The following is a 16,305-nucleotide window of genomic DNA, read 5'->3' on the forward strand; positions in this document are numbered from 1 at the left end:
ACATTGAAGTGTTGTCCCTTTTTGGGATTCATAAAGCATATATAATTATTTTATAAATAATTTCATTTGTTCCTTGCATGAAAATATTGTCTATTGTGTAAAATATGTTATCATTTTACTGAAATATCTCAATTTTCTTCTCAATTTCGTTTCACCATCACGAACATGCATGTTTATATATGGAACCACAAAATGAGTATCAAATCAAAACAAAAATCGAAGTTTTCATTAAAAAAATAATAATTTAATATTGCATTTTGAAGGCAGACATAATCCATTACGCCTGAGTTCTGGAAGTGTTAAAATGAATTTCATGTTCTTTCGATTTAATTTTCATTAGATTTTAAATTTTAATACCTTTTTATTCCCAAACTAAATCAATTTAATGCATTATTATTATTATTATTATTATTATTATTATATTACAACATTTAAACCGAGAATGATTCTCTTATAGATTATTCTTCAGGAATAATATAAAAAATTGATTTTTTTTTTCGTCCAGAATCAATTTTAACTTATTGGGATTATGTGTGTATCTTCATTGTGCCTCCATCCTTGATTATAGAGCTTTGAATCAATTATGCATACAGCCATAAAATCAAATCTTATTCTGGTTGTTATCCATTCAAACACCAAAATAAAGGAAAGGTGAAAATATATAAAAGGTTTATTACCATCTTTCGCTTTTCTCTTCAAAACAAAGGGGAGCCTTCAACCATTCTCCCGCATTTCCATCGTTGCAAATCAATGCAAATATATAAAAACAAACAATCATAATCATAGTATGCACTTTTCCATTTACATTTACAACATATGTCTCAGAATAAAAGTACATAGATGCGGTTCTTTTAAACTAATGTTATTAACTTTTTTTGAATTTTTTAAACAATGTTCTAAACTAACATTCAAACTGAAATTTGTTAAAATAATATAAACAACTCAAAAATCATTCTAAGTTCAACAGATAAAAAATATTTAATACATTTAGATCACGATAACTATATTTATTCCTTTTAAGAATTTGGAATCCAAACTATATCAAAGTTTAGACTAAAAACATATTTACTCTTATGATCAAACAATATAACATACAAACGATTCAAGCCGGCCGAATTGGATAACATGACAAGATATTGGACCGAAAATAGAAGCGGTTCGGGGGGCTACATTTGAACGGTCAATGTTGTTAAAACGTTGATGCAAACCATACTATGTTAAAACATGATAAGAACTTAACCACACACATATGGAGTTAATGGTGAAATACTCTCGGTTTTATTTAATAAATACCACATTCTATGTTTCTAGATATCATGGGCAGCTACATAAATGTTAATGTCAAATTTGTATTCTCCCAAAATCGCAGCCACCGGGTCAAATGCTCACCGGTCCTTGCTATAAGTTTCAACTTCTTAGCAGCAAGTGAATATCTGGTATGCTATTCAATTTATGTCAAGAACAGCAACCTAAATGGATGTTGAAAATGGCCATGCCTATCTCACTTTATCAGTCTGGAAGATAACCTTTTGAGACAATATGGCAAAGAAGATAGCAAGTATCACAGTGCTCTTCCACGAAAAGCTGAAGCTAACAGTACTGTTTGCAGACAAGAGTAAAATAATGTAAAGAATTACCTTGAATGTTTAGCATTGTAGCCCAGTATGGAACCTTTACCACTATCTGCAGTTGATCTATATACCAAAAATGTAGAATTCACTTGTTTAAGAGTCGATATTAGATCTTCTTAGTACTTGGCAACTCCGACACTTGGAGCCTTGCCCAGAACAGACTCAACATCTCCATGAAATAAGCTGAATCTTTTTGCTACAGCAAAACCAGCATGCATTCCATCTACTGCTGCACTAATGATCCCACCAGCATAGCCTGCTCCTTCACCAACTGGATACAGTCCTTTTACTGAAGTGCTCTCATAAGACTCAATATTTCGTGGAATTTGGATGGGTGAACTAGTCCTAGTCTGCGACCAAAACATTGTTTAACACAAATAAATAGCAGTTGCGAAGAAAAATCAAAAGAATCACATGGTTTATGAAGAAGTTTTATTAAGTAGACTTTAAGTCTATCTCAACCCTACAAAACCGGTTTGTAAGATAAGATTTGCACCCACTTAAATATTGTAAACTCATCTTATCACTAGTCAATTTAGGATCTTCAACAAGTTTTATCAACAACGCCATTCTGAACCAGTTGGCAGGATCAAGGGAATAATTTGCAGAATTTTGGAATATCATACATACATCGAGAAGTATTGATATATCAGACCGAACCAGAAAGGATAGCATGTTTTTTATACCTCTACACCATGAAGGAGAGCCTCATTGCAGATAAATCCAGGTAACTGAAAAAGTTTGAATTAATAAGTTATTCTTGTTAATTTTGTTTAAATTTATATAGAAAGTACATGAGCAACTGCAAACCTCCTTGTCAAATGTTACAAGTGAATGTTTCAAAGCTTCAGTTATATGCATGGGAAATAGCTGATGGAGATTTGCTGCCTTCACGCCCAACCGATAACTTGATGAGGGTACAGATGTTACTGGCACAGATTATGAAGCTGAGTTCATCTATAAGCTGAGAACCTGAGTGTAATAAATAAAGGATTGTGGTCAATAATTTTACCTGACAACTGGTTCTCAAGAAAGTCTGTAACTGTCTGGACAGGCACTACAAAATTTCCTCCTCCCATCATAGCAGCTCTTTGTTCGAACTCTCTCTATATAATATAAGCATTAGATAAAACCCAGATACAGTCAATTTATAACAAAAAGAGCACTGACCAACTAGTTGAAAACTTAGTATCTGATTCTGATGCAATATATTGGTCCATTCACTTACACTTAAAGGACAGAGAAACAGGAAATAGATTGATATATTCTATTATTTAATAATTCAGGATTGGAATAAGGATCTAGGGAATGAAAGAAAAATTTATTAGTAAAAAAACTGAACAATGAAGATATCAAGTTTATCTTCACACATTGCTTTTGATAATAAGAAAGATGAAAAAAAGAAATGAATGATGTTATTATAATTAATGCTGTTAAATGTTCAGTGTAATTGACTATCTTTTAATTCATAACCGATGCCAATAATATTTATATATTTCTTCCCTACTTAAAAATTTCCATAATTCAACAATGAACAGTAGGACATACTTTACATACAAAAAATCATAAGAACTGCAACAAACCTAGGAAAGAGAAAACAGAAATTGACAGAAACAAACAATGAAATTCACCAGCTTTTTTGAAAGATTGATTTGAGATTAGAAGGAACTCCTTCAAGGGTTTCTCCTTCACAAAAAGATTTCTACTATCACAAAAAACTGCAAAATTCATAGAGTGATCCTGTCTAATTTGATTTTCCCGTGTATAATTAGTCCTATTAACTAAACTAAGCAAACTAACTAACGGACTAACTGACTAATCCTTAGATCTCATTTTATACCTTGTACAGTCTAACAATAACACAACTACGAAAATAAGAATTCAGACCAACCTGAAATTTGATCCCCGCAAGAGGACCAAAATAATTCAAAGCTTCAAAATCCTTTGTTGTGACGGTCACCACAAGGGCAGCATTTGCCCACTTTGATGCTCTCCTAGAAAACGACATGCCATTGATGCAAATTTCTGATGGACTTGTACTGGTGAGAACAACCTAAAAGTTTCAACTTTCTGTAATTCAGTCGTGTTGATGACATCCAATGATGGCTGAGGAAAATTAAAACACTGAAATGACAGTTTAATGATACAATTATGCTAGACACACCTCCCCCTTCCCCCTTGCAAATCAATCAGTAAATATTTATACTATAACATTCATTTGCATGGGCTCAGCACCACAGAGCTCATATTCCAATTAATATGATAGAGACTTAGGTATGTGGAGTGTCTAAGTCTCATATCGAGCAACATAAGAAACTCATACATCCTAAACATCAGAAGGCACAAAGCTCAAGTACAACACTGCATACCACCCCAAACTGATGGTCAATCTGAAGGTTGGTTCAATAGTTGCTTGAAACATTTACGGTCCTTTTTTCCAAGGAGAATCCAAAGTAACGACTTAACTTTCTATCCTGCGGACATTATTTGTTTAATACCATATATACCATTGTTCAGCAAAAACGTCTCCCATTCAAATTCTACCAGGTTGCACAGACAACAAAAGTGAAGTAAATTTTAGTGTGGCTGACTGGTTGTATCTTAAAGTTCAAACTTACTACTTGAGATCTTAATAAGCAAAGAGAAATAAGAAGTTATCTATGTTACTAATGGTCCCTATCAGATACCCTAGAATTGGTTTGGTTGCATACAAGCTAGAGTCAGAGCATCTCACATCCATCTTGTATTACATGTATGCCTACTATAGACGGCACTGGCAACAACATCAGTTACAACCTCTACCACTAGTTCTAAGACAAGGAATTCGAGAGTTACAACCCTAACCAGAAGATGTGCTAGCTGTTAGGTTTGTGGATCACGGATCAACAGATGTTCTCACCAGAAGGGAGGATCTTCCTCCTTTTGGGAATTTGGGGGAACAATTTGACATCATTTTTGTTTTTTGTGGCGGGGGTAGGACCAGGAAGAGTGTAGGCCCGTAATTAAGCAAGTTATTTTAAAAGGGGACTAACTTCCTGCACTATGTAACATTGCTGGGTCACTTCCTTTCATTCTAGATTATATAAATTACATTTAGGAATGAAAGGAGGTAGCTCACGAACTTTATAGGGTGTAGAAAGAAATACTCCATAAAAGGTAGTTGGACCAGAGCTGGATGACCATTTATGTGTAGTTTTCTGTTATAAACAGTAAACCACTCTTTCATAATAAAAGGGGGAATATTGGGATATTGTTATGGAACTATTCAGAATTACAAAGTTTTGAGTCGACCAGACTCCAAAAGTTTGTGAAGTGTGTACAATTCTCATAGGGAGATATTCCCTATTATTCAATAAAGACCGACTATTTTTTGCTATTCCTGTCAAGTGTTCCATCATATGATGCAAGATATGCATGTAAAATGAGAACACCTACCTGCCCACCTGGACACATGCAGAAAGAGTAGCAACTACGATTTCCCACCCCTGAATTAGATACTTCGTGGAAATCCTCCTTGTCAAGATAATTGGCAACTTTGTAATCTGCCACTGGAATTTTACCACGTCCATGGCATACCTCCGAAGCCAATTCAGCATACTACACGTTTAAATGAATAAAATTTAATGTATCAGTATCATGAGAAATAGATAAATAGCTTTTATTACAGTCAACAAGCTTCTATCAGTACACAACAAGTTGAATACGGCATCACATATCTGTATGAAAGTAACTCTTTTTTCCCCCATTAAATAGTTATATATTATAGATCACTACCAAGACTGTGAACAATGTAAACTTATTGTTGTCTAATCAAGCAAGAGAACTATAGTAAAACATAAAACATTATACAATAAACAAATTTATACACAAACCCCATTTGTTTTGTTCTATTGCAGTCAATACCCTCCTCCGTATCTTCATATTACTTTGACCACTTTAATGAAACAGTTCTAATTTTATGTTGAATGACGAAGTTGTCCTCTATCTGTTACTTAAGGTCACCCCCTAACTGGATTAAACTTGCTTTCTTGGGGACACCCCTTTGAACTGCTCAGCACTAGTATCTTTCACACCTTTTAGCATCACAAAGCGAAAATGCTAGCTATTGTGCAAATTCAAATTTGCTACTGTAGTTTTCTCCACCAAATTTTCTTCATCTGTCTGTGACAATATCTGTGTTTTTGTTCAATTTTGTTGCTGGATTTGTGATCTACTACCTCTATTAGTGTTGTGGAAACCCTTTGATTTTATTTTCATGTTATGTGGATGTTCAGTGTTTTATAAATTTGCTGCTTTTAATGTCATGGCCAAAGAGAATTGAAGCACAACCAAGGTGCTGGACAGATTAAAAAAAGTTCACTTTCAGAATATATTACTTTATTTTATTTTCTCTATTATTTTCTTTAAGGGAAGGGTGGATTTGGTGTGTAATGGCATATTGGACTTTTCTATCACTCGAGAATAGTTTAACCCCAAAAATATTAAATACTTGTTTTGAAATTAAAACTATAAAAATGGCACATATCATGGGTACTGGGTTGGTACTTATCACCTATGAATCATAGTCAAGAGAATGAACTAGGTATTGGTTTGGGTATGATCAGTAAAGTTCAGTGTGATCCTTCAAATTATTGAGTTTTCATGAGCATCAACTGAGTCCTCCTTGCTCTCGAAAATTTGGTTATGGTATTCTTTGGTGCTATGTGATGTTTGAAATACGATAGCTTGTGTTTTCATGAATATTCTTCTACCTGCAATATATTCCAGTGTCTTGTTTTAAGGGGTTTGAAATGAAGAGAGAAGATACTAAGGACATCTTGGGAAGAAAAAAACATTTAAAAAATCTGCCAGTCGCAGGAGGCATCCTGCAAATAGATTAAAACATTGCTTGAGTTGAGACACGGGTGGATGGGAAAGAAACAGGGATTCCAGCCACAATAGAAGCAAAGTACTGCGAGGTGAGAGCAAAAATTTCACACTTAATAAGCAACTATTTCAAACTATAGCAGTTTCAGATTTAAAATAAGATGGGGAAGAAAATCTCCCCTCAAACCTACAATTATTTGTTCCCTGTTCATGCAATATGAAAACGCAATAAAAAAGTAAATATAATGCTGTACTAGCTGTATTGTGAATTCAGACTTATAATGCTACGGCAGTAGCTCATTTCTCTGTTTAGAGTGCATCAGTTGAAATAGCCCCACAAAGTCAATTTAACATCTTTAGAGTTCATTCTCCTTGCTTTCTTTAATAATTTCCTTAAATTAGCAGGTTTTACTGAAAAGTGCGCATTATTCCACATGCAGGCTTATTTTTAATCAGGGAATAAAATAAATAAGATACAATTGACGACAATCTCTAACTAATAACAAAGAGAATCCCAACTAATAGCTATAAAATATTCCAAGTTTCCCTATGATTCAACAGAGTAAATAGGGCATATGACTAGAGAATAGATTATTAGCATCTTAAGATCAAGAGCATGGATTGTTGATAGAATTACCGGAGGTATTAACTTTTGAGGTTAACTATTAACAATTGAATATAAGTCAAGCCCCAACTCTAAGTACCACAGAGCCCTTAGAGTGTTTTTCTGTTGCTTCAAAATCACAGTTTAATTCCTCTCTAGATCATTTATAAATTGTATGCATAATCTCCCGATTTCAATTTTCTAGATAACACGTTGATTTTCAGAACTGATGATCACTAATAACTCTTTGTGGGAATGATATATCGGACTCCATCCTTGTATTACATGAGCAATAAGGAACACTTCTCATAAGTATAGTTTACACTAATCACAAAAGAAAGGTGTTGAAACCATTCAACTAGAGAAAAACCTGTATGCTGTTTATTAGCTCCTGCGGATGCTCAATCCGTAACCCTACCTGAAACAAATGTAAAAAACAAAACAAGAATCATGAGAAATTGAATGTCTAAGAAAACTTCATGCGATCATTTTTATTCAACTAAAACAAAATTACACATGACCAAGAAAGGGAACATGATGTTATCACTTAAAATAATAATAAATAATAAATATGAATTGGTCAATCAAGGATTTTTCGAGAACTGGATCAGGCCTAAGGATCTAAATTAGTTTCTACTTAGTGAATTTAGAGGTCTAGCTTTCCATAAAGGAGGCTCTCTGGTGTCTATGGTATGAAAGGAAAGATAAACAAAAATGTCCAAGGTAACTTTAGCTTCAGATTTGTGATGGGTTTATCAAGGGGAGAATTCATTAGGGAGAGATTATGTGACCTAAGTCCAACCGACATAAGGGATTGCCACTACTTTCAACCCAAAATCTTAAGGTAAAGGGTTTATGGGTCTTTTTTCTTATATGATGCTCAACTTTTTCATTTCTACCCAATGTAGGACTTATATTGTCAACAATCTCCTCTCAAGGGTGAGTCCTTTCTAAATTGGTATATTCCCCTCGAGTGAAAAAGCATGTATGGTGACCTTTACTTATATTGTCATTGTTGTTGTTGTTGTGATGGTGGTGTTGTTTTTATCACAATAGACTAAGTTGACCACCAAGACAAACCAATGACTCTGATACCATGGATGAATTTATCAAGGAGAGGAATCATTAGGGAAAGATTACATAAATGTGACTTGAGCCTAACCCACATAAGGGTTTGACACCACTCTCAATCCAAAACCTTAAAGGTAATAGGTTTATGGATTTTTTTCTTATATGATGCTTAACTTTTTCATTTCTATCCTATGTGAGACTTAGACTCACATTTGGATTCCCAACAATTTGGGACAAGGCTATTGTTTTTTCTTTTCTGTGGGGAAAGGGTTCTCTGCAGTGGCATTATCACAGCATGATATTTGACTATTAAAAAATAATCATAAGATTATATATTTTAATTCTAAAATTGAGATTTAAAAAAGAAGGTAAGATTTTAACACATGAGGAAATCCTGCCGATCAGAAAAAAAGAAAAACTTGAGGAAATCCAAGTGTTCTTCATAAGAAACAGTAAATTTAAAAGAAAATTTATCCCTCCTCCATCAAAAGAAAATTTAAAAATCCAGTAAATGTACATTTTATGCAGATTGGCCCTTCATAAGACAACATAATGTAGGCCATTCTCCTAGCCACCAATAGATTAATCATGCATTAATTTGATATTGTTAAGAATGCCCTGATATTTTATAATGATCAATAAGCTCCAATGCTGCATTGTCAGCTGAGATTTTCAATCCTTTCGAGTGTTAAAACTGGCTCCTTCAAATGTAAGAGACATATGGAAAAGACAAGAACAAAAGATAATCTTAATGTCAAATGATGAATATCAAACAAAAACTGAACCAACTATCTAATCAAAATAAAGCCACATGAATCAAGCCTAACTTATAAACAATGCACGGCACTAAGAAGCCACAGCACTACCATTTGGAAGTTGGAACTGTTTGAGGAATACACAAATGTCACATGGGGATATGCAAACAGATGATTATGAACAAATAAGCATACCAACTTTAATAAATTAAAATAAAGATTAAAATACAACGTCACTATAAACTCACGGCAAAATCTTTTGGTATTAATTCCACATTGTTAGCATGAAGTACTTCATATGTATCACGAGCAGAATGACCAACAGCCAGAATAACTGCATCATATTCCATCTTCTTACTTGTTGAACGTAATTTATCAGCTGATTCAGATACCATGACTCCCAGAACATGTCCATCTTTTATAACTAAATCATCCACTCTTGTTCCAAACTTTATGGTGACCTACAAAAATAAGCAGTATTGTCCATTGGACAATGTGAAGCTACGAGGAAAACTATAATGACATGAATATATTTTTAATAATATAAGGAGGTTATTGGAACTCACACCCAAATCTTGCAGATGTTGTCTAAAGTTGCGAAGCAATGGAACCAACCTATCTGTCCCTAGGTGAGGTTTTCCATCAATTAATATCTCTTTTGGAGCTCCAAACTGCACTAGAGTTTTCATAATCTAACAAGAAGATATGAAGCCAGCCATTCAGTAAGAGATATAGGTTAAGCATTTTGATAGGATAATTGATAAGCCAATAAAATATATTTGTTGAAAACAGTCTTTTCTGAATATTCAGAAGATTCATGAATAATGCTTATTTTATGAATGTTCATCAACGTTTAGAAGATTCCCTAACAGTGATTATATTATGTACTTAGGGAATTGCATATTATTTACTCTTTAAAAATGAAAATAATTCTGAAATGTATTTATAAATAAATATATGGCGTTTTCAGTTCTTTTTCACTCAAGCAATTCATCAAAACTAAGTCTTCAACTATATTGTACACAGAAATGACATGCAATACAACAATACATTTGTTGTCCCAGAGAAAAGAAAGTCTCCGATGGGAACTAGAGAGTATTCTCAGTCCACACACACTACAGATAACAACACAATTGCCTAATTAAACACCATACTATAAGATATAATGCTAATATGATTACCATCAGTTATTTCCATGAGTAATTGCTGCCATATCCGACAGATTCTATAGTATAGGATAAGTAATTTTCTATGATATATATACCCTAAGTCCTCATAACATAATAACATGTTTAATAACTGCAATCCTATTAAGTGCAGTTTTATGATATAAAATAAATTACAGTACAGAATGCAAGTGATGGTACTATTAGAAAAATTAAGCCAGATTAGTAGCTAAAGGTTTTCGTCAACACTCTGAATATGATTTTACTAAAACCTTTTCTCCAGTTATCAAACCTGCTATTATCAAATTAATTATCACCCTTTCTCTGCCTAAGCATTGGGCTTTGCATCAACTTCACATTAACAATGCATGTCTGGATGAACTTCTTGAAGAGACTATCTATATAATGCAGCAACCTTCAAGATTTGAGGCTGCTGATTCCTCACTCATCTGCAAGTAAATAATGCTTTCTATGGCCTTGAACAAGCTCCAAAGAATTGGTTTGACAAGGTACAAAACACACTTCTACAATTTGGCTTCACAGCTAACAAGTGTGGTCCTTCTTTGTTTGTATACCATGTTAACTCTGATGTTGTTTATCTACAGTTTGATGTAGATAGATAATTACTCACAGTTCTCCTTGTCTTACTCAGAAGATTATTACTCAGCTCATTCATACTTTCTCTCAAACAGTTAGGATCACTTGATAATTTTTTGGGTATTGAATTTATGAACCTTCATACTGGATCAGTATTACTTACGGAAAGCAAGTATATTAAAGACCTATTGCAAAAGAGAAATATGCTATAAGAAAAAGCCATATCCTCTCCTATGATGTCTACCTGTAAACTCTCCAAAAATGGAGCTGACCTTCAACCTGACTCAACCCTAATCCAGATCAGTGGTTGGAGCACTTTAGTATGCTAAAATCACCAAGCTTTCTTGTGAACGAAGTAAGCCAATTCATGGCCAAGCCTCTTGAGTGTCATTGAGCTGCTATATCAAGAGAATTCTTAAGTGATGTTGGACTTCATATTCAACCTGCAATTGCTGGTCAACCTTATTCTTTTCAAACCTTTTGAGATGTTGACTGGGCTGTTGACCCGATGACAGAAGATATACCACATGAGCTGCCATCTCTTTGGACTAAATCATATATTTCTTGGTGGTCCTGAAACCAACCTGTTGTAGAATGGTCCACTACTGAAATAGGGGAGTCTTCCTCAAGTTACTCATGAAGTTCTTTGGATAGAAACAATTCTAACAGAACTACAAGTACGTTTTCCAACTCCAATTATTTACTGTGACAACCAAAATACAATTTCTCTTGCTCGCAATTCTATTTTGTATTCTCACAAAAAACTATGTATATCAATTTGTCCTTTGTTCAAGAAGAGGTTCTTGCCAAGCAACTTCTTACTCAGCACATTCTTTTTCAAGATCAATGGGCTGATGTTCTCACCAAACCCCTCTCCACTATTTAATTTTTGTTTCTTAGGGTAATTTAGCTTCCATCTACATTTCAGCCACCTTGATTTTCTAGGGGTGAATGAATATTGTAAGAGTTAGTTTTTTAAAGCTAACTCTGGGGCAGTTAGTTTGTTATAACTGTCCGTTGTCAGTTCTCTTTTTATACCAAATCTATATATAGGGTTGTCTCTCGTGTATTCGTATAGGAAAAATTCAGTTTCAATAATACATATAATATCTTTTAATTTTCTCTCTCTGGTCTATCAGCAGTCCCGAAAACCTTGCAATGAAAGCTCTCTTTGAGCATTGTGCAAGTAAGAACTACGGACAGAGGCAACAGAATGCATTCATAATCATCACAAATTATGAGAGTATCTGATATTAATTTCAACATAGGGTAGAAGTAAACCATTTATCAGTTAGAAATGTTTCTTCATAAGTCTACAAGCAAAATCCGTTATTTTAACACATACAAAGGATGCACATATAAACTTTATAAATACTAAACAGGAGGACTAACTGCAAGAACACTGCCACTGTTGCGTCCAATTCTGGTTACCAACTTTCCATCGCTCCAGGTACCTGCACCACCCTGCCACACATAAGTCCTTAATAAATGACAAAGTAAATAAACAAGCAGACTCATATGAGAGAAAGACAAGTTAAATAATGAAACATGAGAATCACAAATGAGTTGAGCAAACTACCTTTAAAAACCCAATTATAATTTTCATACGATTTCATAAATCCTAAGCAATGTATAAATATTGCAGCCTAGATGACCATTAAAAAGGTACATATTATTTCCATTAGATCAAACATGTCATATATTAAGAAGTGGAGTTTAAGTCTAACTCAACTTCACAAAACCAGTTTATAAGGTGGGGTTTGCACCCACTTATATATTGTGAATTGGCCTTATCTCTGGTCAATGTGAGACTTTTAATATCATAGCCAACTTGATTGTTCCTTTTGTAGAGATTCTGAAGAAAATTTAAATTGAAGTAACAAGCAACAAAGTTGCAAAAAGGAACGAAAGAATATTTCCATGTGTTTTCTTTTAGAGAAAAATGACATTTGTCAAAACCTGACTAGTTAATGCAAAAATTAAAATAAGAGTTGAATGGACGTAGTAAGAAATCCAAAAACAAACTCATTTTAACTCAAAAGTGATGAATGATGTAATCATGAATGCACCATTTGTCATAGTGAAACGAGAAACCATCATTAAGAGAAATAAATCAAGATGCATAGTCCAACCTCCCCAAAGCAGAAGTTACTTTCCAATTCTAAAATTCGACTAACTATAAGAGCGCCAATATCACGCCCTCTTCTCTCTACTGGTTGACCTCTTTCTATCAGTGTAACATCTGCACCTAGCTGAGCAAGAACAAGAGCTGCAAATAAGCCAGAAGGCCCACTACCCACTACCGCAATTTTTGGCTTCCTAGAAGCCTGGTTCTTGCACAACTCCGTTGAGAAAATGCTGTGTCCATTTCCCCCTGCCAAAGCAGCTTCTTTATTTTCTTTACAGTCACGAATGATATTTTTCAGATCAGTAAAATCTCTTTCATCATGCACACGTTCCACAAGGCCAACTTTAGGCTCCAACCGTGAAATAAAGTCCCAACAACGAGGCTCCAGACTGATGAGCTTTTGGACATCCATATCCACAGTATGTACAAATTTGGGCTCTTTTAATTTCTAAAAGAGAATCAGCAAAACAAAATAAGAGGACGCAAATGAAATTATTTCAGCTATGGCAATTCAAATTGAAACTAACTGCTTCAAAGATTCCATACGTGTATAGATTTATCTCCTCAGGTTTATGTTCTGCATTTTGTTCATAGTTTGACACACACAAGTCATAACCAAAGAATTGAAATACAGAACATCTAACTCATACACTAACCCGAAACAAAAAGAATTAACAATTGCACAAGACCATGCCAAACATTAATTATTACGGTCAAATATTTAAAACCTCAAGCTAATTATTATTACTAGAAAGTCCAACTTCCATGTACAACAGCAATTGTTATAAAAGATTAATACTTTGGATTTTGGAGCAATTCCATGTACTACAACTGCAATGCAACCACAATTAGGGCCATATCAGCCACCCCACTACTCCTGGCAATGCACGCCCCCATTTCCCATTTAACCTCTATTGTATCTCTCCCTCTCTCAATTTTATTTTAAATGTAGAGAACAAGGAATTGAAGAGTGAATTTTAGTTTTTTATTGAACAACTGATATTAGTACATACCTTTCTAGCATCAAAAGACTTCCTAACGACGGTGAAAGCTTCTGCTGGCAACAGAGAAGCAACCTGAGAAAGAGAGAAGGGAATGAAAATTAAAGAACATTTCTTTATCGGTTTTTCTTATGTAGAAGGGTGGGTTATGTCAAGTACCGGGAACTTAAGAACTTTGGCGATTTGCTGGAGAAGGGCATCGGAAACATGGATAGAGTCCTTGCCAGGATCTTGATCAAGTGGAACGGCGAGCTTGAAGAGCCTCCACGTGCCCTCAAACTTGTCCTTCTCCTTGGACTCGGATAAGAGCTCTTTGTGCTTTGTTCTCAGCTTTTTCTTCTCGGACGGGTACCTCTGTTTACCGGTTCTTTTTGCACACGAGATGCGCCATGTTTCACTGCCGGTGTAAGGAACTCGTCCACGAGTGCGACCGTGAAACCAGACAGCATTGTGGTGGTGTTTCATTAAGCAGGTGCAGGACGAGGAAGGGGAGGGAACTACGAACATGTTCTGGTGTTGGTGTTGGTGTTGGTGAAGAAGTGACTGTGGAATTATATTGCTTCATTTGGATAAGACTTTTTTCATTTCCTTCTCTTATTATGAGAGAATGTTAGGTGCAATTTTTCTTTTTTCTTTTTACTTCAATATGAAAATAAGAACTTTAAAAAAAGATAGAGTTGTTTGTTAAATGTTATTTTATTAAGCTGAAAATGGTTTCGTATTTTTATTTTTTTTAGTTTTATTAAAAGCAACTGATATGCTCAAGTGAAGAAGTATATTTATAAAATAAAAAAAATCTTGTTTGAATTTAATGTGTTTTATTATAGATGACAAATAAACTCGTCCTTGTGTGGGTATTGTCCGGACCTATTTCCGTTTTGACGGAAAATTTCCGCATTGACGGAAAATTCCCGCATTGACTGGGTATAGGTATGGGTACGTGGAATCTCCGAATTTTTCAATTGGATATGTGGATGGGGATGAGGATCTCCATATCTCCGCTATATCTTCATCCTCGTTTAAATTATTAAAATATTCACAATTAATTAAGTAACCATATATATATATATACTTCCTATTTTTTATTTCTTTTAATTATTTGATTTGTTATGAAACTCATTCGCATCTTCAATATATATTTTTATCTTATTATAACATTTATGTAATTATGTTAAAATGATGTATGTCAATTAAAAAAAATTATTTCTAACATTTGGATCTATTATTTTTTAATATTTTTATTTATTGTATATTTTTCTTTCACATGAGAATGTTTAATACTCTCAATTTAAGTGTTTAATAGCATAAACATTTTATTTACTAGCTAATACAAAAAAAATTACTTATTATTATTAATTTTTATTTCATTTGAAGAACTATTTTGTTTCGCTAAATCAATTTTTGTTATTTCTCAATCATTGAGTATATATGTTGATATTTGAAAAGTTTTCTTAGATCTCTTAGATATTTTTCATCTTATCATACCCTTAATTATACATTTGTTTTCTTTTGTGCGATTCTTTTCAATAGTCTCCAACTTATTTATAAGACACACATTTGTTAATTTTTTAATATTTTTATTTTTTGATTTATTTTCATCATGTAGAATAGTATTTTGATATATTTTATCTAATTATTTTTTATTTTCTAACTCATTGCAATCATACTTTAATTTTTTCACTAAGATTGCATTAATAATTTTTATTTACTACAATATAAAAATTTAATGTAATTGCCATGAATATTTTTTATCACCCTCCAACAAATATTGGAGTTCAAAAGATACAAGATCTATATTAAAATTTTATTATTATGTTTATTATTTGTTCTTTGCGTCATTTTGATCAAGTGATGTGTTATAACTTTTATTAGTGTATAAAAAAAGATTAATTATAATTTAAAAAATTGAAGTAAACAAACATTTAAAATATATTTTAATTTGAATTTTTTTTTCCTTTTATATTTTTTTAAAAATATTTTTAAATTTTATCAACTAGATTTCATCAATGTTTGCAAATTTAATAAATGTTTTGGTTTTCATGAAATTTTATTTGGTATTATAATTTAAAATGTAAACAATTATAATTTATTTAAAAGTATTTGATATCGAAGAAACAATCATCCTCTTAATATTGAATATTTGATAATATTATGTTTCCTTTACTGTAATTTTTATTATTTTATAAAAATTAATTAAAATTAATATTAAAGTAGTAAGAAAATTGGTACGGGTATGGGTACAAGATTATACCCGTTACTCGGTGGGGATGAGACAAAAGTTTGATACCTGATGTTGGGTTTGGGGATGAGGACGGAGATATTTTTTTTTTCGGGGATGGATATGGGTTAGCGAAACCCGTCTACGCCCCGCTCGTTGTCTTTTATACAAATTAATCTTTTGATCAAGTAAATGAAAATGTTGAAGTGAAATATCTATTTTTCTTTTTTAACTTCAATAAAGCTTAATTAATGCATTTTAGATGTAA

At 33.2% G+C, this 16,305-nt stretch overlaps 1 protein-coding gene across 2 annotated transcripts; it reads right to left on the minus strand.

The window, feature by feature from the left end:
* Positions 1-1,121: 1,121 nt before the first annotated feature.
* On the minus strand, positions 1,122-14,374 carry LOC114179831 (uncharacterized protein Cbei_0202). Of its 2 annotated transcripts, XR_003603532.1 has the most exons (14): positions 13,979-14,374; positions 13,832-13,894; positions 12,823-13,266; positions 12,083-12,154; positions 9,494-9,619; positions 9,176-9,388; positions 7,472-7,519; positions 5,067-5,228; positions 3,523-3,684; positions 2,644-2,737; positions 2,442-2,560; positions 2,318-2,362; positions 1,638-1,981; positions 1,198-1,526 (listed from the first exon to the last, which is right to left on the minus strand). XR_003603532.1 is itself a non-coding variant. In XM_028066300.1 (13 exons), exons 1-13 carry the CDS (start codon positions 14,324-14,326, stop codon positions 1,748-1,750), a joined length of 2,130 nt encoding a protein of 709 aa, XP_027922101.1. In that variant the 5' UTR covers positions 14,327-14,374; the 3' UTR covers positions 1,122-1,747. The 2 variants fall into 2 exon arrangements, 1 of the variants encoding a protein (XP_027922101.1); XM_028066300.1 differs by having other exon boundaries at positions 1,122-1,981.
* Positions 14,375-16,305: the final 1,931 nt, after the last annotated feature.

This window comes from Vigna unguiculata, chromosome 3, assembly GCF_004118075.2.
Source record: "Vigna unguiculata cultivar IT97K-499-35 chromosome 3, ASM411807v1, whole genome shotgun sequence".
NCBI lineage: Eukaryota > Viridiplantae > Streptophyta > Magnoliopsida > Fabales > Fabaceae > Vigna > Vigna unguiculata.